The sequence below is a fragment of the Eulemur rufifrons genome, chromosome 16 (genome assembly GCF_041146395.1).
Source record: "Eulemur rufifrons isolate Redbay chromosome 16, OSU_ERuf_1, whole genome shotgun sequence".
NCBI lineage: Eukaryota > Metazoa > Chordata > Mammalia > Primates > Lemuridae > Eulemur > Eulemur rufifrons.
In genome coordinates, this window is record NC_090998.1 from 12,899,009 (window position 1) to 12,926,596 (window position 27,588).

Here is a 27,588-nt window from a genome sequence, read left to right on the forward strand (position 1 = left end):
CTCCGCAGCTTAACTATGTTCTTCCTATAATTCTTTCTCATGGTACTAGATCCTTTTCCTTCATAGTGCTTGCTGTGGTTTGTAATGATATATTTATTGATGGCTTCTTTAATGTCTGTCTCCCCCACCAGATTGCAAGGTCTTTGAAGGCAAGGAACTTGCTGGCTTTGTTTATTATTTTATTTTATTTAGAGACAGGGCTGATCTCGAACTCCTGACACAAGCAGCCCTCCTGCTTCAGTCTCCCAAGGTGCTGGGATTATAGGCATGAACCACCACGCCCGGCCCTTGTTTCTTAGCTTGTATCCAGCTCTGTGCAGGGAATTGGCCAGGAATGGCCCCATGAGAAGGTTATAGCCAGTGGACTCCCAGAGCAGGGCACTTGATACTGAGTGTCAACATTTCCTATTCTGTGCTACAATTCTTTATGGAGATGCAGAGATGAGATGGCCAGAGGTAATTACCAGAAATGCCAAGTCCACCTAACTGGAGGGATGGGGAGAAGTGACAGGCATGAGGCGTGTGTGGAGTGTGTACCCACTGCTAAGGGATTCACATGCAGAAGGCCTGGGATTCCTGAAGTCCTGCAGCCTGGGTGCTTAGACCATGGCATTGGTATGAAGAGCAGTGGTGAAAGAACTTGAGAATATTTGGATTACATGAATCAAGGAATATGAGCTTAGGAAAAAAGTTTTATTAATTACAAATTATCCCCCACCTTCTTTTTTCTGTTTTTCTTTTTTTCCTAAATGGATTTCATTCTTTTCTCATAACATGATAGTTGTTCATTCTTGAATTTACATTTATACAATAAACACCTAGGGCCATTGTGTAGGGCTAAAAAGATACAAAATTTCACTTTCATTCTTTAAGAACTCAACATTTAGTATGAGAGTTTTAAGACAGTAGCCATATATTTAAAATTAATATGTTAGACATATATTCAAATTTAATATGGTAGACATATCTTCATATTACAACACATAGCTGCCTATGATAAATACTCTAAGATAGGCAGAAAAATGAAGTGTTCTAGTATGTCAGTTATAAAATCAGTGTTACCCTGATTTATGGACTTTTAGAGCATTACTTAGAACTTAACCAGTGAGCTAGACATGTAGAACTGGAAAGACTCAACCTAGGATATAATCTAAATATGAAAAAAACCTATACTGCGTAGGTCCTGACCAGTGAGGGCATGTCTGACTAATCAGCTAGGACTTCCAACCAAGTAGAACAAATGTTGGCCAAATATCCCCTACATTTAACACTGAACACCTATCATGAATCAAGTACTGTCTTAAAGGGGTCTATAGTTTGGTTACGATGCTACAGTGAGGCAGGGATTACAAATAGTTCTCAATTTTTAAGCTGAATCAGACTGGCTCCCTGGACACTGGCTCCCCTGGACACACACACATGCATGTGTCCAGATGAATGGGAAGAGGTGTGGTGATTGACATGAGCTGTGGATGAAGAGAGGACAGATGGTAGCACACGTGCTCTGTATTTGATGTCCTTGCTTGTGATTAAAAGACAGAAAAACCCACATTCAAATACTCCTTCCAGTACTTAGGAATTGTGTAACTTTGGGCAAGTGGCTTTATCTACTTAAGCTTTTATCTCCTCACTGAAAGATTGAGGTAGTAATTCCTATCCCATAGGATTGTTGTGAGACTTAAACAAGATATCATTGAAGGAAGGACATGGAGAACACTTTGAGAATTCCATTGTATGGAGTGACAGTTTCTATAGGATGGAGGTAAGACTCCAGCTCACATCAAAGCTAAAGGCAGTGGAAAGAAGGGAGGAGGAGAAAGCCTAGGACCAAGTGAGTCCTAGTGGAGGGGATGACACAGTGAGGGGCCAGAAGATGCACCTGGGAGAAGAGGTGCATCTAACAGAGACTTTTTTGTTTGTTTTAGTGAAATGCTATGTGTCTCCACCCTTGTCTCTGACAGCTTGAATCTTCAGGAAAACTACCCAAGTCGCAATAGGTTTGGTCCATTGGATTTTTTTTGGAAGCTGGTGAAGGGGCTGAGTTTTGGATCAAGATTGGCAAGGGTCCCAAATGGTGCCTTCTCTTGTAGATGATAAGTGCCCAGTGAATGGCAGCTGTCACCGTCCACATTGCTGTTACAGGTGCTCCGGCCAACATATGAGCAAGCTGGGACGAGGGCCAAGAGGAAGGGGAGCTCAGCTGGCCCGGCAGGATCTGTCCTTAATTACACTGCTGTTCTCAAACATATGTTCCAGCCAGAGACTTGTTAAGAAGACTTTGTTTCGCTCTCAGGGCCCAGAAAGCATTTTATACTCTAGACTCTAGAAAGTTTTATAGGCTGAAAGCCTGTGTGAATCTGAGCTGGATGAGCACTTGTGACTTCATCTTTCCCCGCATAACACTCTGGGGAAAGATGAACCTGTTTGTCTTCATGACAAGTCATGCAAACCCCTGGTCAGCGTTGAGAAGTGAATATGCCACTGGTACACATCCTTCTGGAACGTCCTGATCCAAATACAAGGTTGACTTCACAGGCTTGTAGACATTTGCTTTTAACCCCCAAATATTCTTTGCTGGGCACCTCTTTTGCTTTTCTCAATCTCACTGTTCTTGTTGCTATTTGCTACAATATTTTCTTTTTGCTTTTTAAACTTCATACTTATTACTGCTTCCTGACCCTATCTCGTTGGCACCAGTGTAGCAGAGGGTACTACTCTGAGCTTGAGACATGTTCACCAGTGAGTTCAGACTTGTCCACGCTTTGCTGACATATGTAGGAATGGCCTCCAGAAATCCATCTGCGGAGGGAGCGAGGAGCCTCTTGGGAGAACTTTACCTTAAACACAGTGGAAAGGCCCTAAGTCGGGACAAGAAGCTCAGTTCAGGAACAAAGCTTTTGTCCCTAGAGGAGAAAGGCAGGTCTAAGCAGAGCAGTGCCTGAACCCTCTCCCCACCATCAAGAATGCAGGTCTGTAATTTATAAAGGCATGGGGTGACTAGCATAGCAGACATTGGCCAGATGCTCCCCAAACTCATTTCCTTGTCTTCCTGGGCTCACACCTTCTTTTTTTTTTTTTTTTTGAGACAGAGTGTTGCTTTGTTGCCCTGGCTAGAATGAGTGCCGTGGCATCAGCCTAGCTCATAGCAACCTCAAACTCCTGGGCTTAAGCAATCCTACTGCTTCAGCCTCCCGAGTAGCTGGGACTACAGGCATGCACCACCATGCCCGGCTAACTTTTTCTATATATATATATATATATATATATATATATATTTTTAGCTGTCCATATAATTTCTTTCTATTTTTAGTAGAGATGGAGTCTTGCTCTGGCTCAGGCTGGTCTCGAACTCCTGAGCTCAAACGATCCGCCCACTTCGGCCTCCCAGAGTGCTAGGATTACAGGCGTGAGCCACCTCGCCCAGCCTACACCTTCTTGACATATACATATTCTATGTCTGAGTTCTAACAAAATGAACGTGAGCAAAACTCCGGGGCTGGCCCATAAAACTTCCTACATGATCTGGGATGCAAATGACACGGGAGGACTCCAAGGCCTCAAGGATGAAGAAGCCCTAGACAGAAGGAATGGCTGGGAAGAATAGAGCCCCAGCACAGCCTACCTGAACACTCACCCTGATTGTGACATAGTAGAAATAAATATCCCTCTCTAAAATCACTGAACTTTGAGATTGTTTGTTATAGCAATTATCTTGCCCTGACTGACTCACTAGATAAAAACAGAAGCTCTGTCTAATGAAAATACTTCATTTGACCTTGAGGAACAGGCAGCATAGTGTTGGTAATTTTCTAATAAATTGTAACATGAAAAGAAGAGAGAGAGGCAGTCTTCCCTAGTTTCCATTGCATTGCACAGCTTTGATGGGATAGAGCAAGAAGTAGCAGTTTTTGAGAGGCAGCAGAGATGGCTCTGGGGCCTGGCAGTCTAGTGGTACCCAGGAGGACAGGTGGCTGCTGCTTCCAAGACGAGGTGGCAAAACCTAGTAAGGGTGTCAGGACCAGCGGAAATGGCCACGGTATCCAGGAAAAGGCGAGTATAAGATGACCAGATTTGACCATGAGCCTGTGTAGGACACTTAGTGATTTTGAGCAATACTTGGAGTATCACAAGCATAATAAGAACCAAATATGGGTTCCCTCTGGAAGTTATTAGAACCTGAGAAGGCTGGGGAAGGACACTCCCACTGCAGATCAATGTAGGAAGAATAGAAAGTGCTCTTCTGGCTTCAGTTGTGATTTTCAGAAAAACAATTTCTCCACAGCAGGCTCAGCTGCCAGGCAGGTCAGGCTGTCCCTAGGTGTCCCCGGCCCCAGTCACTCTTGTTATGCTGCTCAGGGGGCAAGCCAAGTTCAGAAGTCAGAGAGGCCCTGGGTGTTCGCATTTCCCACAGTGACCTCAGCGGGTGTTAGGACACTTTCTGCTAGGTAACCAGAGAGGAATTCACAGGTATTCTCTATGTAAAGGGTAAGGATCCTGATTCATTTGGCAACTGCTTTTAATTTTTTTAATTGAAAGAAAAGTGCAATAAATTTGGGAGACACTATTCTGAGCTGTAGTTCCTATATTAAATGGAAACAAACCATGGATGGATGGGTGAAATTTCCAGAGGGGGCACGGAAGACAAAGTGGAGAAAGGCTCAGGGAACCAGGGAGGGAAGGATTTCTCAGCAGCTGCTTCTCTCTGAAAATCATTAGAGCAAAGCTGGGGTGAGTACGGGGAGAGTGGAAATGCCATGAAGATCAAGCATTGAAATCTGATGGGCCGGAGATGCCATCTACACATGTGCATATGCTGACACGCATTTATTTATGTGTACACACGTACGTGTGTGTATGCACAATACAGGCACTTTGGGCAACTACACAGTTGGAAGCAGTTTTTAATCAAACTTTAAATTGTACAATTTTATTTTACTTCAGTCACAGAAGAAGGGACTCTTCTGGAATATACTTTTTCACTAAGAAAAGCAGCCAGATTTCTCTCCTCTCCTATCCCGTGTGACCTGGCTGTTCTAGGGTACCCGAACCGTCTCTCAGAAACTCAAGATCATGTTGTTCTGCAAGTAAAATGGACATTTTCTACATCATTGTCTCATTTAAAGATTATTTTTCTCAGTCTTCATATTTCAACAGTGTGCTCCATTGAGCTAATCTGATATCAGGCAGGCTACTACTGGCTCATTGTGACTTGCAGTGTTCCTCTTAGATGACCTACATATATGTAAAATATGGTTTTTAATCATGCCTCCAGGGACGTGGCAAACAGTTTGGGTACTGTAGAATGCTGAAAGGATTAATAAATAAATTACTAAACCATGAAATTATTGCTAAATTTATTATTTGTTACCAAGTTAAAAATTTGAAATTGTTAAAACATTAATAAATTAATAATAACAAGAAATGTGAAAACTTATAAAACACTAGGTGCCAAGCACTGTTTTAAGTGCTTTCTATGTATACATTTAATTCTCAGGACAACTCTGTGGAATAGTAACTGTTTTATCCCCATTGTGCAGATGAGGAAATTGAGGCAGGGAGAGATTAAGCAACTAGCCTCTTGGTCTGGCAGCTGGGAAATAATGGAGTCAGGATTTGAACTCAGGATGTCTGGCTCCTGGCTCCAGAGGCCGTGCTCTCTCAGCATTGTTGACATTTTTTCTGTGGGAAAAAGGGAGGTGAGGCTGGTTGCTACAGTCTCTCCGATTACTCCCACAGGACAATCCTATCTGCAGTTCCTCCTGGGCATGAGGTGGCCTCCAAGTGAGAGGTATGTTGGAGCTTTTGTGCTGACACTAAGAAGGCACATCACCTTTCTGATCTCAGTTTTCTCTTCAATATAATAAGGAGGATGGGACTAGATACCCTCTGGCATCTGTTCCAGTTCTAAGACAATACAACATCTTTGGCATTTCTGCACGAAAATGCTGATCTCTTGGTGACAGTGGGGAAGAAGCAAGTGGGTTCCTGCTTCCTAGACACTTCAAGCTAGAAGCTGCGGGGTAGGGTGCTGAGTAGACACCTGGAAAGAACAGGGAGCAAGAAAAGAAACTTCAACCTGTACCTAACAAACATAAAAGAAACACTTACTGGGTGCCCACTGTATGCTGAGTTTTAAACAGATCATATAATTTAGTTCTCACAGCAAGCATGTGAAGTAGGTAGTATTGTCTCCAGTTCAAATAAGAAGCTGAGGCCCCGGCGTAGTGGCTCACGTCTGTGATCCCAGCACTTTGGGAGGCCGAGGCGGGAGGATAGCTTGAGGCCAGGAGCTGGAGACCAGACTGGACAACACAGGGAGACCGCGTCTCTACAAAAAAATTAAAAAATTAGCTGGGTCTGGTGACGTGCATCTGTAGTCCCACCTGCTTGGGAGGCAGAGGCGGGAGGATCACTCCAGCCCAGGAGTTGGAGGCTGCAGTGAGCTATCATGACGCCTCTGCACTCCAGCCTCGGTGATAGAGCAAGACAGTTTCTAAAAAAAAAAATCTGAAGCTTAGACACACCAAGTAACTTGCTCAAAGATGGCCCAGCTAGTAAATGATGCAGGCAGGATTCTAATCCAGTCTGGTTTCATAGCCCACGCGCATTTCACAACCCACCTCCTTAAATACCTCATTCCATTTTTCACTGCAAGTCTATGGGGCAGATATCATCTCCCTTATTTGGCTGATGAGGCAAGCGAGACTCAGTGGTGAAGGACTTGCCAGGGCCAGGGTAGGGCAGGAGAAGAGGCTGCAGAGCGCGCACGTGGGCGTGGCTGCCGCATCAGGTCGCCTTATCCCGGCTGCGCGCCCGGGCGGGTCCCACCTTCTCAGGTCCCAGCCCCGAGCGCCGTGCGCTCCGAACTACACTTCCCGGCAGGACGCGGGCGCGCGCACGCGCACCGGGACCTCCACCATGGCGACCGTGCTGTCCAGGGCGCTCAAGCTCCCGGGTAAGGAGTCGCAGCCTCGCGCCCACCCTGCCCCGCCGGGCCTGGGAAGACCGGGAGGCCAGGCTCTGGGGCGAGGCCTGTCGGGGCCGGTCGGGGCCTGGCCGCAACCCAAGCGGGGCTGCAGGCGCCTGGAGGCGAGGCGGCTGCAGCCCCCGCGGGCTGGGGTCCGCGCTCCACCGGGGGGCGGGAGGGGCGCCCAGCGGGGCAGGGGTCGCTGGCGAACCTGGGAGTCTCGAGGGGACGGACCGTGCGTGCAGGCCAGGTGTCCGGGAGCCGGCGGGCGCTGCCACGGCGGTGAATGTCAGAGTGCGAGTCGCCGCCGTCTCAGCGGGAGGGCTGGCGAGGGGAGCATCCTTCCCCGAGCGCCGCGGGGACTCCAGCTCCCTCTGTCCGGGGCTGGACCTGGGCGGTGCAGTGGGCAGCAGGACGGAGAGTGAGCGGCCTCGCCACTTAATGACAGCAGCGACGCAGCGGGGCAGGTGGGACCGGAATTTCCCTTCCTAGTTTACAGAAGAGGAAAATGAGAGTTATTTGGCTAATTGAATTGTCCAAGGTCACACAAACAGTATCGGGAAAGCCTGGCCTTGAACGTCAGGGGTCTTAGAGTGCTAGATCCATAGCTTTTGATTCCCCTTGGTCAGTCTCCGGCTGTGGAGACTGAGCATGAGAAACGATTTGGCACCTGTAAGTTGCAGATAACGTATGGAATATTCTTTAAGGAAGCTCTGGTGGCGATGACAACTTCCAGAGCTGATTCAGTACTTTGGGCAGCAGCTCCAAGTTCCGCCCCCCCCACCCCCCTCTGGTCTCTTAAACCTCCAGAATGAGACTGTAAGAAACTTGCTATTTTAATAGAAGTATATTTATTCTGCCCAAGTAAATTTTAAACATTAGGGCCTCACTATTGTTGTCAGCGTAATTAATTCTGTGAACTCTGCTCATTGCTGAAGATCTGCAAGGTGCTTGGCTCTACCAAAGTAAAGTTTAAGCATTAAGCTATAAACATTTGTTTGCTGATAACTTGTAATAGAGGAAAAGCAGTTGCTTTCATCGGCATGGTTAGAAAGGGGTAGTTGGGTGTTGGGTGGATAGCCAGTATGGGTTACAGGGGACTGCTGCAGGGTCCTTGTTCTCAGGGAGTTTCCAGTCTGCTACACTGAAACAAGCCTCCTGCCTTTGATGACACTGGGTTGGGTATCCATTTGCATTCCTGTCCCCAGACTTCATGACCTTAGATTTTTTTTCCCCCATATGGGCCATTAGAACATTGGAAGAAACACTGTCTTGGAATATGTGTTTAACATTGGGATTAAATGGCAGAGATGTCCCCTTACCTGCAGGATTAATTTACTTAGAAAAGAGTGGCCTTGTATGTCCTTTATGTTGAATGATATCCTCCCAAAGGAGTAATGAACTGTCAGACATATTTAGCTTTCTTTCTTTCTTTTTTTTTTCTTTTAGAGTCCTTGTTTTATTTCAGCACAGGCTATTGTTATTCTCTGAGGATGAGAATGCAAGAAAATCTTGCTCTTTTTTTTTTTTTTTTTTTTTGTTGTTGAGACAGAGTCTCACTTTGTTGCCCAGGCTAGAGTGAGTGCCGTGGCGTCAGCTTAGCTCACAGCAACCTCAGACTCCTCGGCTTAAGCGATCCTACTGCCTCAGCCTCCCAAGTAGCTGGGACTACAGGCATGCGCCACTATGCCCGGCTAATTTTTTTTTTTTTTTATATAGATTTTTAGTTGTCCATATAATGTCTTTCTATTTTTTTAGTAGAGACGGGGTCTCGCTCAGGCTGGTCTCGAACTCCTGACCTTGAGCGATCCACCCGCCTCGGCCTCCCAGAGTGCTAGGATTACAGGCGTGAGCCACTGCGCCCGGCCGAAAATCTTGCTCTTGAGCTCTTTTGTGTTGTCTTGTCCCGAGGCTGTGACTTTATTACTCTCTGGTGGATTCAGGTGTAGTAACTTGGTCAGCTGATAAGATAGGTAAAGGATTCCTACAGCCCAGTCCTTGGACCTTTTGGAAGGCAGCTTGGTCCTGAGCAGTGAGGTACGCTTGATACTTTTTTAGGCCCAGATACAATAAGCATATGTTCTTTTGTGTGTTGTGGGTTTTGTTTTTTTCACTTGCACTTTTTTCTTGTCTCCCTCTTGCCCTTTCTCTTCTCCACCCAAATACAATTTTTAGCTTTTATATTAGGTAAGCTATTAGGTTAGGTATTGCTTTCATATAGCTCTTTTTGAATACTCTGTAACCGGGGCTGTGAGACTGTTATCCTGTTTGGACTACTGTGTCATGTTCCTTTAGTTAACGGCCTCCCTATTTTCATGCGTGAGGAGAGCAGAATACAACAGTCGCTAAGAGGATGAGTCAGGCTCGGATTCAAATCCAGTCTTCACCTGATTAGTTACTCATCTGTAATAATAGTATTATTATGGAACATTCACTGCATGGCACACACTGGACTATGTATTTACCACCTAGGGTTATTTGGAATAGTAAAAGAGATGGATGGACTACAGAGGTCTATTAATCTCTGACATGTGAATTATTATCAGTCAGTGTTAGCTGTTTCTATCATTAGCACCATGATCATTTATGAATGTGATACCTGAAGGAAGGCCTGATGTAATAGTGAGCTGATGACAGATCTCAGCAACCTTGTGATGAAAGCGCAGTTGCTGGGAATGTATTTTCTTTTCTCAAACCCTTTCACTAAGCTTAGCATGGCAAGACATTTGGCTCAGGTACATAAAATGAGGTTAATTAGTAGCAGAAGGACAATGTGACATTCATAAAGCCTGTGGGACTTCTTATCTTGTGGTTATGTTTTTTAGGCTGTTTTAAAGTTTGAATGTCAAACACTGAAGAGATATCAGAGCACAATGATTTGTTATAGTTTGTTTTACGATGTGTAACTTAGAGTAATTATGTGCCCCTGGATAAACTGATCTATGATATGAGTTATTTCCCTTTAGTTGTTGTACAGTGTATAGTATATGCTATAGTATAGTATATGTTTTAGTATATTTTCCTGGAAAAATCTGGGGATGATATAATTGCATCACTTTCCTATTTGTGTTTCCTCTATACCGTGTTGGAAATGCCATTTAATCAGCAACCTCAGTCTTCCTAAGAGGAAAAGTAATAGCTGTGGAAAGCTCATTTATGTTGATGTATTACGAAATGGTGCCTTCTTCCTTATTCTTTGAAAACTTTTCATTAATTAAAAATCTGGGTGGCAGCTGAAAGTGGCAGGGAAGAGAGTGGGTGCTGAGTGCCCCAAGCTTAGAAGCATGGATTTGGTGTCTAGCTCCTCAGCCTGAGTATGACTTAAGGCAAGTTGGTAGACTTCTTCATATTTCACTCTCTTCTTGTTGTCTTTCTGTGAATAGATAGGAAAAAAAATGTTATTTAGGATTTCTCTAATCAAAACTTGCAGTCTATAATAATTAAGCTGAGGTTTGTTTTTGCATTATCTGAAAAAATATGTATTAGTGTAAAAGTATTTATTTATTCTCAAAATGTTGGTCAAGAACTGGCCCTAATCTTCTATGATTTAAAGAAAGGCACAGGAGTATGATGGCTCTGAGTTCTTGCATGCTTGACTTTATACTTCCAAGATACTATGGCCAGATCAGTCCTTGGGTTTCACACCACATGTTCTTTCTTGGAGGACTTTTTAGATATTGCTCCATTGTCTTTGAATATTATATGTTACTGTGAACAAGTCAGCCTGAGTTTTGTTCCCACCATTAGTGATGGGATTCTTTTTCTTTTGGCCTGGCTGCTCATAGAATTCCTTCTTTGTCCTTGAAGTCCAGTGCCTGTACTGGATATATTCCAGTATTGATCATTCTCTATCAGTTTTTCCTGGGACTCTGTGTACCCATTATTCTGCAGTGTTAGCTTTTGCTTTATTGTAGGAACTTTTTCTGCATCTCTTTTAAATATTGTTTTTGGTTCCCTTTTCTCTTCAGTTCTCTTTGGTTATGCATATATTAGCTCACCTTTGTTCTTTTTTTTTTTTTTTTGAGATAGAGTCTCGCTCTATTGCCCGGGCTAGAGTGCCGTGGCATCAAGCTCACAGCAACCTCAAACTCCTGGCCTTAAGCAATCCTTGTGCCTCAGCCTCTTGAGTAGCTGGGACTACAGGCATGCGCCACCATGCCCGGCTAATTTTTATCTATATATATTTTTAGCTGTCCAGATCATTTCTTTCTATTTTTAGTAGAGGTGGGGTCTTGCTCTTGCTCGGGCTGGTCTCGAACTCCTGACCTCGAGTGATCCTCCCGCCTCGGTCTCCCAGAGTGCTGGGATTACAGATGTGAGCCACCGCGCCTGGCCTCACCTTTGTTCTTGATATCTGTCACTTGGTTTCTAGTCCTTTTTAAAGCCTTGATCTTTTCCATGGGAGGCACATACATACAGACTTTGGAGCCAGACTGAGTTTGAATCCTTGCATGTCACTCTCTGTGTAACTATTGGCCAGTTGCTGGAACTTCCAAGCCGTAGCTTGCTTGTTTCGAAAATGAAGATGATAATATGTCTGCCTCAAAGAGTTGTTTTGAAGATTTTTTTTTTTTTTTTTTTTTTTGAGACAGAGTCTCGCTCTGTTGCCCGGGCTAGAGTGAGTGCCGTGGCGTCAGTCTAGCTCACAGCAACCTCAAACTCCTGGGCTTAAGCGATCCTACTGCCTCAGCCTCCCGAGTAGCTGGGACTACAGGCATGCACCACCATGCCCGGCTAATTTTTTGTATATATATATTTTAGTTGTCCATATAATTTCTTTCTATTTTTAGTAGAGACGGGGTCTCGCTCTTGCTCAGGCTGGTCTCGAACTCCTGACCTCGAGCGATCCACCCGCCTCGGCCTCCCAGAGTGCTAGGATTACAGGCGTGAGCCACCGCGCCCGGCCTGTTTTGAAGATTTACTGAGGCAAACATTAAATGGGCTTGAAAGAGTATATATAGTAAGCTCTCAGAACTGCCAGCCCTTTTTATTTCCATTTCATTTCACTTAATTTTCACTAGTCTGTCCTTTTTGTCTCTGTGTTTTCAGCAATGTTATTCTTTTTGCTGATTCCAATAGGATTTCTTTTCTAAAAAATTATTTTATTAGTTTCTTCCCCTCATTTCTTGAGCCCTTATTTCAGAGAAGACTATTTTCTTGAATTTCTTGGACTCCATGGTGAAGTGTCTGTTCATTGTTGCTTCCATCTCATGGTATGATTTGTCCAGCATTTGTTCTTTAGCTGATTTTGTTTACTATGTTTCATTGTAACTTCTTTTTTGAATGTTTGAAGAACTTTGTATTATTTCGAGGAATGAGTAGTAATGATGGTTCCTTTCTGATTGTTACTTATATTTAAATGGGGCAGTTGTTTTACAGCTAGCTATTGCCAGGGGAGTGAGCTAGGGCAGTTGGAAGCTAGAATTTAATCTAGGCCTGTTAGATCGCTTTCCCACTGGTGCTGTTCCTTCATGCATATCTCTTTCCTGGCTAGGAGGAGGCAGTGGATTTGTCACAGGGCTTTAGAGTGCTGATTTGCATTTACTTCTCTGTGTTTGTTTTACCAGTTATCAATTATTGCCCATGAATTCCAGATTCACCTTTGCTGCCTGATCTGTGATAGTCAATCTGGGTCCTTTTAAAGGCTGAGTTTCTCCTACCTTGGATACTGTCCCAGTCGTAGGGTTCCTTTTAGTTCTCGTCCCATCTTCATATCTATTTTCCTATTGATAAGGAAAACTCCCATCTATTACTTGGTGGAGCATCAGCCACCTGAGACCCCCAACCCTCACAGAAGACCCACATCAGCATAATACTAACCTATTACCTGGCCCATCAACTAGTCTATTACCTGGCGCATCAGCATAACACTAAACCTATTACCTGACACATCAACTAACCTATTACCTTAGCCACCTGAGACCCCACCCCTCGGACCACCCCAACTTAATAAAAATGGGAAAAATCGGGTAGAAGGGGCTCAGTATTTGGTGGTGAGACCCCTCTGAGCCCACTGGTGAATAAACCTTGATTCTCCGACTCTCCGTGTGCTGCTCGGTTTGTCCTCGGGACCACGCGCTGTAACACTTGCTGAACACTATCATTGCTTATCATTTTTTTGTATTAAAATTGTCCTCATTGAACTACTATTTGGTTTCTGTCTCCTGACTGGCCCAGTGTATCAAAAAAAATCAGCCTCTTCGGAACTCATTGTGCCTATAGTTCCTTTTCTGGCTGCCATACCGACAGCTTGCTCTTGTAAAGATAGCTGGTACTTTTTCTCATTCAATCTCACCTCCCCTTTGACTGTGTGGTATTGAATGGGGCTTTTTGGTGCTCTTGTGACCCGAGACTTTGTCTTTCCATGCAAGAAATTACTGAGTTGGCTATACATTTGTAGAACAAGGAGGTAATAACTTGTTAGTTAGAACAGCAAGTGGACTCTGTAGTCAAATGCCTGGGTTTGAATCCTGGCTTTTCTTCTTGCTAGCTCTGTGATCTTAGGCAACTTTCTTTTCTCTATTTTAGTTTTCTTATTGATAAAATTGGGCTAATAGGATTGTTGTGAGGATTAAATGAATTAAAGCATGTAAAATGCTTGGCCCAGTGCCTGGGCTAGTGGGCACGCCGGAAATTCCCAGCTCTCATCCTCCTCCTCCTCCTCACTATTGTTGTCAGCGTGATTAATTCTGTGAACTTTGCTCATTGCTGAAGATCTGCAAGATGCTTGTGCCTGCTGCTGCTGTGCTGCTTCAGTTGGATGCAAGAACCACTGCATTTGGCTACAATTGCTCATAAATTATGGTTTGGAAATGTGGCTGTTTCCTATTTTGTTTTCTATTTTTATTTCTTTCTACTTGTTTTTCTTGGTTTTAGGGAAGAGAGTTTGACAGAAATTCCTACTTTTGCCATCATTAACTAGAAGCATGTAATCTTGCTAAAAGGACCAATTCAACAGCAGCTTTTTTTCCCCCAAAGAATGCTTGCAAATTATTTTTATACATTTCTTGAAGATTTTTATAAGTTTCTGTAATATATGCAGCCAAGTTCTTTTCTTTCTTGCCTGTGATAGTATATGATATGATAAAAATGAAGTTTCTTTAAACTGTTTCGTTAGTATTTTATTAATGATTTCACTTTGGCAAAGGTGCTGTTTTGTAACAGAGGTAAAGGTCTGAAAAAGGGCAAAATGTATTACTAGTTGTCCTAACGGTTTTAGGCTGAAATGTTTGTTACAAGGTGGAAACTGACTAGCAGGATTGAATTAAGTAGATATCGATGCTAAATTTTTTACTTAGTGCTAAAAATCCAATTGTACAATTATAGGATGGCTCAAGTACATGTTAAAAATGCTTGGGAGTTTCAGTTGAATAAGTAGGTGACGTGATGTGACTGCCAAGAATGCTATCAAGATCTTAGGTTACAATAATTCAATTGTAGTTTGCTGTCTGGGCTCAGTAGGACACAGTTTTGCTCTCTCCTTCTCTGGTCACATGCACCGGGGGATTGTATCCAGTTCCTGGAACCATACTTTAAAATGCACTGACGTATCACATTGTGTCCAGAGGAGAGTGACCAGGATATTGAGGAAACCTGAAACAATGCTTCTTAAAGTAATTGGTTGAAAGAGGTGGAGATTTTTAAAGTGGAGATGAGGACTGGGGGAGGGCAGGTGGGAGATAGAATGCCAACAACAGTGGTGGTAATGGTAGTAATAGAAGCTAGAATGTATTGAGTGTGACTATATATAAGTCAGGCACTAAGAACCTTACATATGTAATCCTCATAACCATATGACGTACAAACAATATGCCATTTCATAAATAGGGAAACTGAGGCTCAATAAAGAAATGTGAGGTCCCACAGAGATAGATTGATGTTGATAGATTTGACTTGATGTTTATCTGACTGTGAAGACCTGAGCTCTGAAATACCATATTATATGTCTCTTACGATTGTACCTTCAAGTATTTGAAGGACTTGCGTGCGGAAGAGGGATCCCAGAAAGTAAAACTAGGACAGATAATTGGCCACTACCCAGAAATAGATTCTTGAATCAGTGTAAAGAATAATTTTCTAGATTGGAGGCCAGTGGATTCCCTAATAATGGTTATGTTCGTTTATATGCTAAAGAACTGGTTGGTGGGTATTTGCAAGTTTGGAATAACGTTAGGGGTGGTATATGCGATCTTTAAAGTTTCTTCCAATTCTGAGATTTAGGGATTCTATGTATGTTTTCCTTTTTGTCAGGTATATTCTTTTTTAAAAAAATTAAAATTGTGGTAAAATATACATGCCATAAAATTTACCATCTTAATCTTTTTTTTTTTTTTTTTTGAGACAGAGTCTTGCTCTGTTGCTGGGGCTGGAGTGCTGTGGCATGATCATAGCTCACTGCAACCTCAAAGTCCTGGGCTCAAGCTACCCTGTTGCGTCAGCCTCCTGCGTAGCTGGGACTACAGGCATGTGCCACCGTGCCCAGCTAATTTTTCTGTTTTTTTGTAGAGACAGGGTCTTGCTCTTGCTCAGGCTGATCTTGAACTCCTGACCTCAAGCAATCCTCCCACCTCTGCCTCCCAGAGTGCTAGGATTACAGGCGTGAGCCACCATGCCCAGCCCATTTTAATCATTTTTAAGTGTACCATTGAGTATTAAGTATATCTACATTGTGCAACCAATCTCCAGAACTTTTTCATCTTATAAAACTGAAACTCTGTGCTCATTGAGTAACAATTCACCATTTCCCCCAACCCGGGCAACCACCGTTCTACTTTGTTTCTGTGAATTTGACTACTCCAGATAATTCCTTTAAGTAGAATTACACAGTAGTTGTTGTCTTTTTGTGACTGGCTTATTTCACTTAGCACAATGTCCTCAAGGTTCATCCATGTTGTAGCATGTGTCAGAATTTCCTTCCTTTTTAGGGCTGAATAAAATATTCCATGGTATGTGTATACCAGATTTTGTTTACAATGTCAGGCATATTTTAGCCCCCAAAACAAAAACAAACAACTACTTTAAAAAGTATTAGTTAATATTATCGTAACAACCCAGGACTCTGTTTGCAAATTATTATATAGAGAGTTATTATATTTGGCATGGTAAGGGAACGGATGCCCTAATTAATAAATTAATTTGTTCATAGAGGGGAAATATAAATGGTAAGAGACTAGCCTGAACCTGTACTGACCCTGTGGCATATCCTGGACGTACTATTTTGAAGTAAGTTCCTAATAAGTGAAACTTACAACTTTTTTTATAATTTGTGCCCTTATAAATATAATCCAGTATGTATTGGACAAAGTAAATAACTTTGAAAATGAAAATAGATAGAACTTTCTAGTTACTAGGATGCCAGATTACTCAATATCTTCTGTGTTTTTTTGGAAGGTACTTAATGTTAAAAAAATAATGGAATGCTCATTTTTTAATCAAACACTTATTGATTTTCTGTGCACCAAATACTAATCTTTATATTAAAGCTTTTACTTCTCATATTTGGCCTCCATATAGTGTTTCATTGCTTCATTTCATGAATTAAGCAAACTGATACCACCATGACCATAGTGACCTAGAGGCAGAGATTAGCATTGAAAATTCTTCTTTTTCCCTTTTTAATTAGCTGGGTTATGTTTTCTTTTGTATATTCTGAACAAAAGATTTAATAATATAGTTTATGTTAGTAACAGCTTACCAGATAATTTCCAAAAAAATAAACTTTTCCTTGGTTTTTACTTGGTCATAGCATGAAATAAAGGCATAAAATCATTCAGTCATTGGCAGGGAGGAGGTGTGCCTAGGCCCTGCTATAATTTCTACCTGTCAGCCACCCCAAAGCAGCATTACAATCTAAGTAAAAACAGGGTGCTTGCTGTGCAAAGCAGCTTCAAGACAAGTCCGCTGCCTCTGCATTCCTGCTAGATTTCCACCCCTCCCAGAATATGTGCTCAGAATAGCAGTTTTAAAGGTAAACACCGTTTACAGAAAGACGTACAGAAAGGGCATTCGAATCACAGGACAGTTCTCAGAAGTGAGATTGTAGTATGACATCTCCAAATGACATTTCATGTTCAGCTTTCTAAGTTGTTTCCATAGAAACAATTGGGAAGCCATAAATACTGGATTATGAGAAGTATACAGGGAATTGTTCTAAAAGTTTACCAGGAAAGATTAGGACATCACAGATCTAAGAAACTCTAAGGCAACATGCATGCTAGGGGTATGGAGAGTTGACACAGCAGCTGTGGACTTTTTCTTTTTTTTTTTTTCTTTTTTATCTTTTTTAAGCCAGTCAAATTTAGCAGTGCTGTGGACTTTTTCATTAGTGAGATTCAAGCAAATTGAGACCGCTTTTTTTATTTTTTTAAACTAAAGGTATTTGAAATTTGCTAATTTCTCTGTCAACTTTTCCATTTTCTTAAACTCGTGAAGGCAGTAATCCTGGAACACTATGCTTTTCTTTTTCCCCCATTCCTCCCCTCCCGCCTTAGCTGGTGTCTGTTTACAGATTGCCACCAAGGTCCAGACCTGATGTAAGCTTAGGTTTTTTTGGTTTTGTTTTCTGTGCATTCTCCTAGGTGTTCATAGTTGCCGTGTCTTTGGTGAGGGTTTCTCCTTCCTGTTTCTCCTTGACTCTCTTATCTTTCTGTCTTTTCAGGGAAGAAGAGCCCTGACTTGGGGGAGTATGATCCCCTCACCCAGGCTGACAGCGATGAGAGCGAAGATGACCTTGTGCTCAACTTGCAGCAGAAGAACGGAGGGCTCAAAAATGGGAAGAGTCCTCTGGGAGAGGCGCCAGAGCCCGACTCGGATGCCGAGGCCGCAGGGGCTGCAAAGCCACACCTTTCGGAAGTCACCACGGAGGGGTACCCCTCGGAACCCCCCGGAGGCCTGGAGCAGAAGGCGACCTCTTCCCTGGTGTCCTATGTGCGCACATCTGTCTTCCTGCTGACTCTGGGGATCTCGATGATCCTGGTGCTCCTGTGTGCTTTCCTGATCCCCTGTCCTCCCAGAGATCTGCACAGCACCTGGAGCCGCCACCTGGGCTCCCAGCGAGGTGAGTCACAGAATTTACAGCCCTAATTCTGTCAGACTTCACGTTATATCTGATTACCTTGACATTTTCCTTCACGTCTGAGGAACTAATGTGTGTCATAGAGCATTTCCCCCCATGTGTGGAAGTGGTCAGGAGGTTAGGATTTGAAATAAAACAAAAAGATGGATTGATACCCCTCCAAAAACTTGGGAATCATTACTTTGTTATGTCTGTGGACTGGTCTTTGTTAGACCTAGGTAGGACAGGGCATTGGTTTGCTGGGTGGTCCTGCTGTGGAGCCAGCAGCGTATGAGGGCAAAGCAAAGCTGCAGACAGGGCTATTTAGAGAAAAGCAAGGCTCCAGGCCTGGCCTCACCTGGGGCTGGGGCTCCTGTAGGAAGCCTCAGGCATTTGTTGGTTATAGAGGCCTGACCCAATTTACATTCTAAGATGGTAATTTCATTTCACGTAAAAGATAGTGGCTGTCTTTTCTCTCCTGCACCTAGTGGTTAAGAGTGGTGCTGTGTGATTACTTCCAGCTATTGTGTCACCTTTTGGAGCAGATTTCTTCAGAAGCTCTTGCTCTGCCATGGGGGTTATATCCCACCTGTGTGGAGTAGTCCTGTCTCTTGTAGGCTCCCAGGACCCCGTGCATCATTGTGACCTGGAAATGTTTATCCCTGCCACCTCTCTGATCACAGCTGAGTTTGTTTTTGATGAGTTCTGTGTTCTCATCTATAGTTTCTCTTAAGACAAATTTAATTTACATATGTAATATTTACTTACAGTGTAAAGGTTAGTAACAAAATTGTTGGTATATCTACCACCCAGCTTAAGAAATAGAACATTATTGAGACCTTTGCAATCTCTTACGTGTCCCTCCTCACCCACCAAAGGGTTCTGCCATCCTAAATTCTGCATTGATTATTCCCTTACTTTTCTTTAGTTTTTACCATATCAATATATATTCCTAAACTATATATTCATTAATTTTGCCTGTTTCTGAATTTTACATATATGTTATCATGTAGTTTTCTGTGACCTGCTTTTTTGCTCAACGTGATTTTTTTGAAAAAATATTTTTGAGGTTCATCCATATCCATGTGTGTAGCCTGGAGTTTATTCATTTTCACTGCTGTCTAACTTTTCATGGTATGAATATCCTATAAGTTATTTATCCATTTTACTGTTAGTAAACATTTAAGTGGCTTCCAGTCTTTTTTTTTTTTTTCCAAATGATGCTGTTAAGAACATTTTTGTACATGTTTCCTGATGCAATGTATAAGAATGTCTCTAAGGCATAAACCCAAGTGTAAAATTGCTGGATTATAGGGTGTGTGTGTGTGTTCATTCTTACTAGTTTATGTTAAATTATTTTCCAAAGTGGTTGTACCAGTTTACACTTCTGCTAGTGATATGTAAATTCTCTCCTAATTTGGCAGGCATCCTCTGACTCCACACTGTTGGGCGGATGGGAGATGGAAGCCCAGGCTCCCCACTGGCCCCTGTTGACTCCATCCTCGTGGGAAGGAGGGACAGGCGTGGAACTATAGTCTTCCCTTGTGTGCGGAGGGCCTTACTTAGTCCTGGCCCCTACCTGGCCTTCTCTGACATGACCCTGGTGGTGGCAGTGGTGATGGTCGGGTGGTGCCTTGTTACAGCCAGCAGAGGGTGGAACTCTAGGCTCCCCATTCAGCCTTGCTATGGGGGTGGGGGTGGGGCCGGGGCCATGGTTTTATCTGCAGTTTATTATCTAAAACTTTTCTGTCTTGCTAGGGTCGCCCTTTCCTGGGGCCTCTGGCTAGGGAAGCCAGCTATTCTTGGGGCTCTTTTGTCTGCACCTGCGGTGTTGGCTTCTCCAACAGCCCGTTTGGGATGTGTGAGGCCAAAAGAAAACCCAGGGGACTCATCACCTTGTCATTGCTAGCTGGCCTGCCTTCTTCTCTCCATAAGAGTTGTCTTACGTTGGTTTATGTGTAATGTCCAGGGTGCTTAGATGTACTCAGCGGGAGGAATAGGGAGGAGCGTGTCTGCTCCGTCTCATCGAGGAACCGGAAGTCTGCCCGATGTCTGTGGAGGTACTGGCAGCAGAGAACTGGTTTGTGGTCACTCACTCAGGACCTTTTTGATTTTTTAATGTATCTGGCAGGTGGGGACTTGTCTCCATTGGAACTGGCTGACGTGAATGGAGACGGCCTGCGTGACGTGCTTCTCTCCTTTGTGACCTCGAGGAATGGGAGCGCCGTAGGTAAGAGGCGTGTCTTCGCAAGGCTGCTCCGGGGGGCTGTCAGCTAGGAGGCATCAGAGTGTCTCCCAAGGGGCACTGCAGAGGGGTCCGCAGTAGACAGAAAGTTCCCATGGATCTGTCATACACGATAAGCCTGATCAGAAAGTTCCTGCATGTAGATAAAGCTCGGTCCAAGAAGCAGAGTTACAGCTGGAGAGAACTTTCAGTGGTTGCCCAGGCCGGTGAAGAAACTGGGATCCAGAGAGGAAGTGACTTGCCCGCACGCCTGTAGTGAACATTTTTAGTACTTAGGTTTTATGACTTTTCTCCCAGTTTTCCACTGCCTCTTTGATTATAATGAATGTTGTCTTTTTTTTTTTTGAAACAAGAGTCTTGCTTTGTTGCCCGGGGTAGAGTGAGTGCTGTGGCATCAGCCTACTCACAGCAACCTCAAACTCCTGGGCTCAAGCGATCCTCCTGACTCAGCCTCCTGAGTAGCTGGGACTACAGGCATGTGCCACCATGCCTGGCTAATTTTTTCTATATATATTTTTAGTTGTCCATATAATTTCTTTCTGTCTTTAGTAGAGACGGGGGGTCTCACTCTTGCTCAGGCTGGTCTTGAACTCCTGACCTCGAGCGATCCTCCCGCCTCGGCCTCCCAGAGTGCTAGGATTACAGGCGTGAGCCACCGCGCCCGGCCTGTAATGAATGTTGACTCTATCCTACCCACCCACTCCTGGCAGAAAACGCCTGTCCATGTGTTTTGTACACATCTTTGCATACGCACCTGTTGGCCAGGGTCTTCCATTCCCCCTGCAGTTTACTCTTCCAGGTCTGCCCTCCATCCTGCTGTCTGCGCTGGGAGGCTGGCCTGTGTGGATGAGGTCACAGCCCCCTGGCCTGCTGGCCATCCTCCTACTGGGCTTGGCCCACGGGGGCGGGGGGGGCACAGGCGAGGAACTGGAGGGGATAGAGTTCGAGGAGGGTATTTATTCCCCCGGCTCCCTCCCCGCTGGGGTCACTGCAGGGTGGCTACACCCTTGACCACGGGTCACAGCTCCTTTCAAGGTGGCCCTCTTAGAGGACTTTCTTTTTCTACATCCCAGTGATTGCTTTCTCCTCTTGTCTCTTTGGGCCTGGAAGCAGTACCAGTTCTGGGGGACTGTTCTATCACGTGTGGTGTCCCTACACCCTGGCCACATCTTTGTAAATGGTCTCCTTATTAAACCTTCCACAACTAACCCTAGTTGAGGCTGCTGTTTCTAGAAGCCCAGCTGTTACACATGTCAACTGCAAAAAAAAAAAAAAAAAAAAAAAAAAAAAGACAAAAATTGTTCCATTTTTAGCACAGGTACACAGGGGCTTTTAGTATGTCCTACAGCCTCCACTAAAGTTGAGTCGCACTGCAGTCTGAAGCTGGTACAGGGACTCTAGTTTGAGGCTGAAGATGCCCTGGTAACTACTTTTTATTATAAGTCACTTAGGCCCTGGGGCCTAGGTATGTTTTAGAGAATCCTAAATTGCACATCTCTTTGACATTAGAAATGACTTTCTGAGCCTGGGTGAGATGTAGAAGCAGTCTGGGCAGCGATCTGTTACACAGAGAATCTCTAGCCTAGCAGTAGATTTTCACGTAATTGAAACTTAATTTACATTTTTTCCTGCCTATGACTTTTGAAGTAAAAATTTCCCCCATCCACTTTTAGATGTAGAGATGTTTTTAGTCATTTGGTATCTTACATGGTTTGCTGCATATCAAGACTCATAATGGTAAGGCCGTGGGCTTGGACACAATAGGGACCAGCCTGAGTTGGCCACAGATTGTGAAAACAAGAATACAGCTAACATATGGTGCTTTCTATGTGCCATGCACTGTGGTCAACACAGCACATATATGAACCACTTTATCCCCAACACAGTCCTAAAGGTAGGCCCACTTTATCCCCAACACAGTCCTAAAGGTAGGCCCACTTTATCCCCAACACAGTCCTAAAGGTAGGCTAATATTACCATCTCCCTTTTGCAGATGAGGGAGTTGAGACGTACTGAGGTTAAGGAACTTGGTACGTCCCTAACCCTCATGCCAAACTGCCGTGCCCATAACCCACAGAGCTCTGTGCCACTGGACATGAGAGGGATTGAGGTTTTTATTTGTCTGTTGGCTTTTTCCTCTGTTCTTTCAACAACTGTCCATCGAATGCCGGCTGCGTGGCGGGCACTGTGCACCTTCTCTAGAGTGGGGCTGGTTATACACCAGGGCTGAGCAGGCGGGGCCTCTGCCTCAGAGAGTCGTGGTTAACGCATTGCCACCCAGGAAAAAAGAGTCTGAGCATTGATACAGAGTGGCTAGGGTCCTTGAGGAAGAAGAACAGCAGAGGATATTGCCCACAGCATCCTGGAGAAGTCTGGAAGTTTACATGTTAGCACTGTTGGTCATAGGTATCTACTTCTGGCAGTGGGTCTGGAATGGTGAGCCACAGTTTGTCACTTGTTTTTAGGTCGCATATTTAATCAGTAATACTGAAGAATAGGTAGAAGGAAGCTCTGAAACTTCCATTTCCTTATCTGTATTAGTTGTTGCTGGAAGTGGAAAGTATGTGAGATGAGTCAGAGTGTCCCTGTCCTGAAAGTGAATGTAAAACTGGCAAGAGAGAAGTTTGTGATTCTGACATGTGAATCAAGTGACGTAAAGGCTTATTTACTACAGAGATGGCTACTCTAATCCCTTACCAGCTATCCCTGGATCTAGGTATTACGTCTTCCCAAGTATTCTTTCCTGATGGGAGCCAAATCAACTGATTCCGTGGAACTCTGGACCAGCAGGACCTACTGATCATTGCTACATGTAATCTTCAGGTTATTTTTAAAAAATATTCTTTTTCTGCTCTCAGGGAGCATTTGCTAATGATGATTAAAATTCAGGTATTTTGCTCCCTGCTCTGCACAAATACTAGATCAGTCTCCTTTTTTCAAGCATACTTCTACCTTCTGGTTTTTGTTCTTGATGACTACTCTTTTGTATTCTTGATTTTGCTCTTGTCTTTTCTCAGGGAAACAGTCAGTTGCCGTAGGTGCAAGACACTTTGCCAGGCACTGAGGATGCAGAGATTAGGGAGATAGTCTTTCTCCTTAAGGATGTCACTATTTAGTAGAGGCTGAGGCGGCAGATGTGTAAGCAGAAGTGTTAGGAAAGGTGCAGAAGTGGAGATGTGTTTGAGGCAGTCGAGGAGGCCACAGCTCTTGTCTTACATGAGAAGCGTGTTGAGCAGGAATGACAGGCACTCTGTGTTCAGACCCTGTTGCCAGAAACGTGGGCGGGAGCTGGTTACACGAGTGTGTGTTGCTGCCTTACCACCATCCACATTTGGTTTTCTGGGCTCCTGCTCAGCTCTGCCTCTTATCTCCTCTGCCTGCCCTCCTTTCTTATCTTTCTCGTGTGCTTTTAGGTGTCTCAGGACCAGCTGCTAATCTTGTGTGCCTTTCGGGGATGAATGGCAGCACACTGTGGTCGAGTCCCCTCCCCGAGGAGGCCCGAGATATCACATGTTTGGACCTGGTGCCAAGAGGTTCGACTGGGACCGTCTGTCTGGTGACAGGAACTCACAAAGTGCTCAGCGCATTCAATGCAACGTCAGGTAGAGACCACGGACCACAAAAGGGCTTTGCTCCTGTGAGCCATGATTTGGATTAGAACAACCCAGCAGGGAAGGGAACTTTCTACTCTCACATGGTAGAGAGTCTGATTTACTGCTCTGGAAGGTGGTTATTAAGGGAAATATTGAATAAATAGATCCATGGTTCAAACCTGCTTGGTGATAGGATGGGGATGAACTGAGTTATCCAAACAGAAACTACCCTGGGGCCTTGGGTGTGTAAATAGTCTCCCTATTCTGTTCTTTGTACAAAAGACAAGTGAGCTCTGTCTCTTCATATTTAATATACATGAGTTCATATATATTAAACTTGGACATTAGCTATTTATTAAATAAAAATATGACAGTGAAGAAATTGAGCTTTGTTGAGGCTTACTGATTTGGCCTTTTAGCTTCTTATTGCATTCAGACATACATGACAAAAGGAATGAAAAAGAACTATAAGGAAGGCTCCTTACAGAACCTAAAATGTGCTGCCGATATGCTTGGTACCGCACTGGACCAGGCGCTCAAGTGCAGCTGAATGAATAACATCCTTCCTGGGAATATAGGGTGGAGCTTGATAGTGGGGTACTTCTGAGCGAAAAAGAAAATTGGGATATGAGTTAACTCTAGAACCAAAGTCATCTTGAAAACCTCCTACAATTTCCCTGGTGCTTACTTCTGTGAACATGTGGGAGAAGGAGGGAGAGTGGGTCTTCTGGTTGGCTGCCCCCAGATGGTTCCTTAACAGTTGTAATAACCTCTAACAGGTCAGCTCTCCCACCCTGGACAAGTGAGCTCTCCTCTCTTGAAAGACTTTGGCACCTCCACTTTGTGTAAAAAAAATCTAGGTGTGAAGTTAGCACATGGATTTGTTGGCCAGATAGTTGAGGATTTCAGACCACACTCTCTGCTCCTTTCCTCCTCAGTAAGATAAAAACTAAAGGAAAAAATAAGTAAGAGTTGCTGTCTGTTGTTTAGACAGCATTGTGCTTCTCTTTGTTGGCTTGGGGACATTGCATCTGCCTTTTGCAGAGGCAGAAAGCTGTAGCAGTGATCAGCCTACTTGTCCTTCCCTAGGGAAAGCCATTTGGACTTTAAACTCAAACTACTTGTCCAACGGCACCTTGGCTGCCCCAGTCGTGGTGTTGCCAGACTTGGATGAAGATGGCGTTAGAGATCTTGTGGTTCTGGCCATTGGGGAATTGCAGGTATGATCTCTATGAAATGGTTTTTGTTTCTTCTAGGGAATGCTTCAATTTTAGTTATCTTAGTTCCTAGTGTTGCTGTTATCATAAATGCTGCTTGAAACTTTCTTTTTACAAAGTCTTAGGTTTAAGTAAATTCTCTTTGTATGATTAAATGAATAAGTGACCATTATGAATCTGTTTTTCCCAGCAGTCTCACTTTGTTTCCGTGTACTGTGGTGTAAGGAGCTTGGTAGCCAGATAGGTCTGTTTGTGAATTCCTTGGTAGCTTTGTAGACTTTGTGGCACTGGGCAAGCCACGGAGCCTATTCAAGCTCTGGTTTCTTCATATGTAAAATGAGAATGTTATATCTGCTTGTAGGATTGTTATGAAAATTAGAGCTAACATTTAAAATGCCTAGAGTAGTGCCTATTTTTTTTTACCATGTATATGTGTTGTTAATTTTATTATATTATACATATTTAAACTTTATTTCAATTATAAAACAGTGGGACAGACTGATAGAAGGTTCATAAAATATATATAGAAAAAAATCGAAGTCAAACAATAACAACAATGAGCAAATAAAGGACAGTTGTGATCTAGGCTGTGACATGCCAGACATTGATTCCAGGACAGTGGCCTTTCAATTATGGCTCCAGAGCATGCTTTGCTGGAACTTCAGTATGTTACTGAAAACTCAGCCACTTGTCCACGAGGCCGAATCAAAAGAATGAGGATAAGCGGTTTGGGGAGGAAGAAAAGAGAGTTTACTTTGCTGACAAAGGAGGAAAAATGGTAGACCTTCTCATCTCAAAATCCCAAATTTCCCCAACATAGGCAGAATACAGAGCTTTTAAAGGCAGGGTTCTCACCTTCAGGCAATTACTGTGGTTAACTATTCTAATCTCCCATCTCTGCCAAAGACAAAGCCTGTGAACTCTGCCGCCCACGTGGGGAGCTGGCTGGGGAGCTGGCTGGGGAGCTGGCTGGGGAGCTGGCACCACCTGGGAGTTTTAACAAAAGACTTAACCTGCCTCAGAGATGCAGGCCAGAATGCAGATCCCAAAAAGGTGGGGGAAGTTTTAAAGAGACAGAAAATCTCTTTGCCATTTTTCCCCCCCTGAGACCACTCCCTCTGTTACAAGTACCCTGGAACTAGTTATTCTGTATACAGATAAAATAAGAGTAGTTTTTCCGCCAAATCACAGGAAAGAATAAATTAATGAATAGAATTGTCTTTTTTTTTTTTTTTTTTGAGACAGAGTCTCACTTTGTTGCCCAGGCTAGAGTGAGTGCCGTGGCGTCAGCCTAGCTCACAGCAACCTCAAACTCCTGGGCTCAAGCGATCCTCCTGCCTCAGCCTCCCGAGTAGCTGGTACTACAGACATGTGCCACTATGCCTGGCTAATTTTTCTATATCTATATTTTTAGTTGTCCATATAGTTTCTTTCTATTTTTAGTAGAGACGGGGTCTCACTCTTGCTCAGGCTGGTCTCGAACTCCTGACCTTGAGCGATCCACCCGCCTCGGCCTCCCAGAGTGCTAGGATTACAGACGTGAGCCACTGCGCCCGGCCTAGAATTGTCTTAATTTTAAGTTTTTGTTCCTGAAGCGTTTCTCAGAGCTTTTGTCAAAGCTTCTCTAAGACTTTCTCTCAGACTTCCTAGTGTGAGTCTGCCAAGGAAATGCTTCTGCACAAGAGAAGTGAACATTGGCAAAGAATGTTTGTGGAAAAATGTGGAGCTTATTTTAATTTGAATAGACTTTGTGTTTGCTGTTGTGATTTTTGTGTTGCATATATGGAGTGGAGCTATACATTCTGCAGGTAAAATTATGTAGAATGGAATTATGTCTGTTAATATTTTGTGGCTTTCTTCCAAGAGCACCACAGACTTGAAATGCTCCACCAATCACAAGCTGTGAGAAGCACTGCTCCAGGACACCAGGCGATGCCTTGTGTTTGTGAGAGGAGATGAAAGAAGATCGAGAATGAGCTAAATTTCTGAAGGCTGCTTAGTTTTAAGGGTCCTTTCTGTTAGTTTTCTTCAGGTAGCCAGTTGGTCTCGAAGTGGACCTGAACCAAGAATTCAGGAATTATCCATGTAATTTTTTTTTTTATCCCAGCCATTGTGAATAAGGAGACTAGGGACCAGGGACAATTGCAGTTATCACCTCCCACAGGAAGTGATTGTCTGAAGGTCCTAAAGGGAAAGTTTGGGGAGTTTCTTTTCAATGGAATTACAGTCAGCAGAGGTATGGAACAAGTTTATATATCCTGAACAAATTTAAGAATCTTGGTCTTACGACCCCATCTGGCTTCCTATGAGCTGGTGGTAGGTGGTGGGATAGTGGTTCAGGCCCTCAGGGACCCTCCGTAGTAAGGAGGTCTCTGTTAGAGGAACTGGCTTCTTGCCTGTCTTCTTCTGTGCCCTTATTTTTTGGTCTCTACCTAGTGTATTGCTCATCTTGCCTCACAGAATTTACTCATTTGTGCAATAGGCTTCAGGTATCAAATAGTCTCCATTCTGTC

The 27,588-nt window shown here is 43.8% G+C and overlaps 1 protein-coding gene across 1 annotated transcript in view; it reads left to right on the forward strand.

Moving 5' to 3' along the window:
• Positions 1 to 6,918: 6,918 nt before the first annotated feature.
• The window catches only part of FAM234B (family with sequence similarity 234 member B), a 35,250-nt gene continuing 14,580 nt past the window's right edge, over positions 6,919 to 27,588 (forward strand). Inside the window, exons 1-5 of the mRNA XM_069489754.1 lie at positions 6,919 to 6,955; positions 17,625 to 18,023; positions 20,152 to 20,250; positions 23,679 to 23,867; positions 24,948 to 25,078. Of these exons, the coding sequence (XP_069345855.1) occupies positions 6,919 to 6,955; positions 17,625 to 18,023; positions 20,152 to 20,250; positions 23,679 to 23,867; positions 24,948 to 25,078 (855 nt within the window). The remainder of the gene's footprint in view (positions 6,956 to 17,624; positions 18,024 to 20,151; positions 20,251 to 23,678; positions 23,868 to 24,947; positions 25,079 to 27,588) is intronic.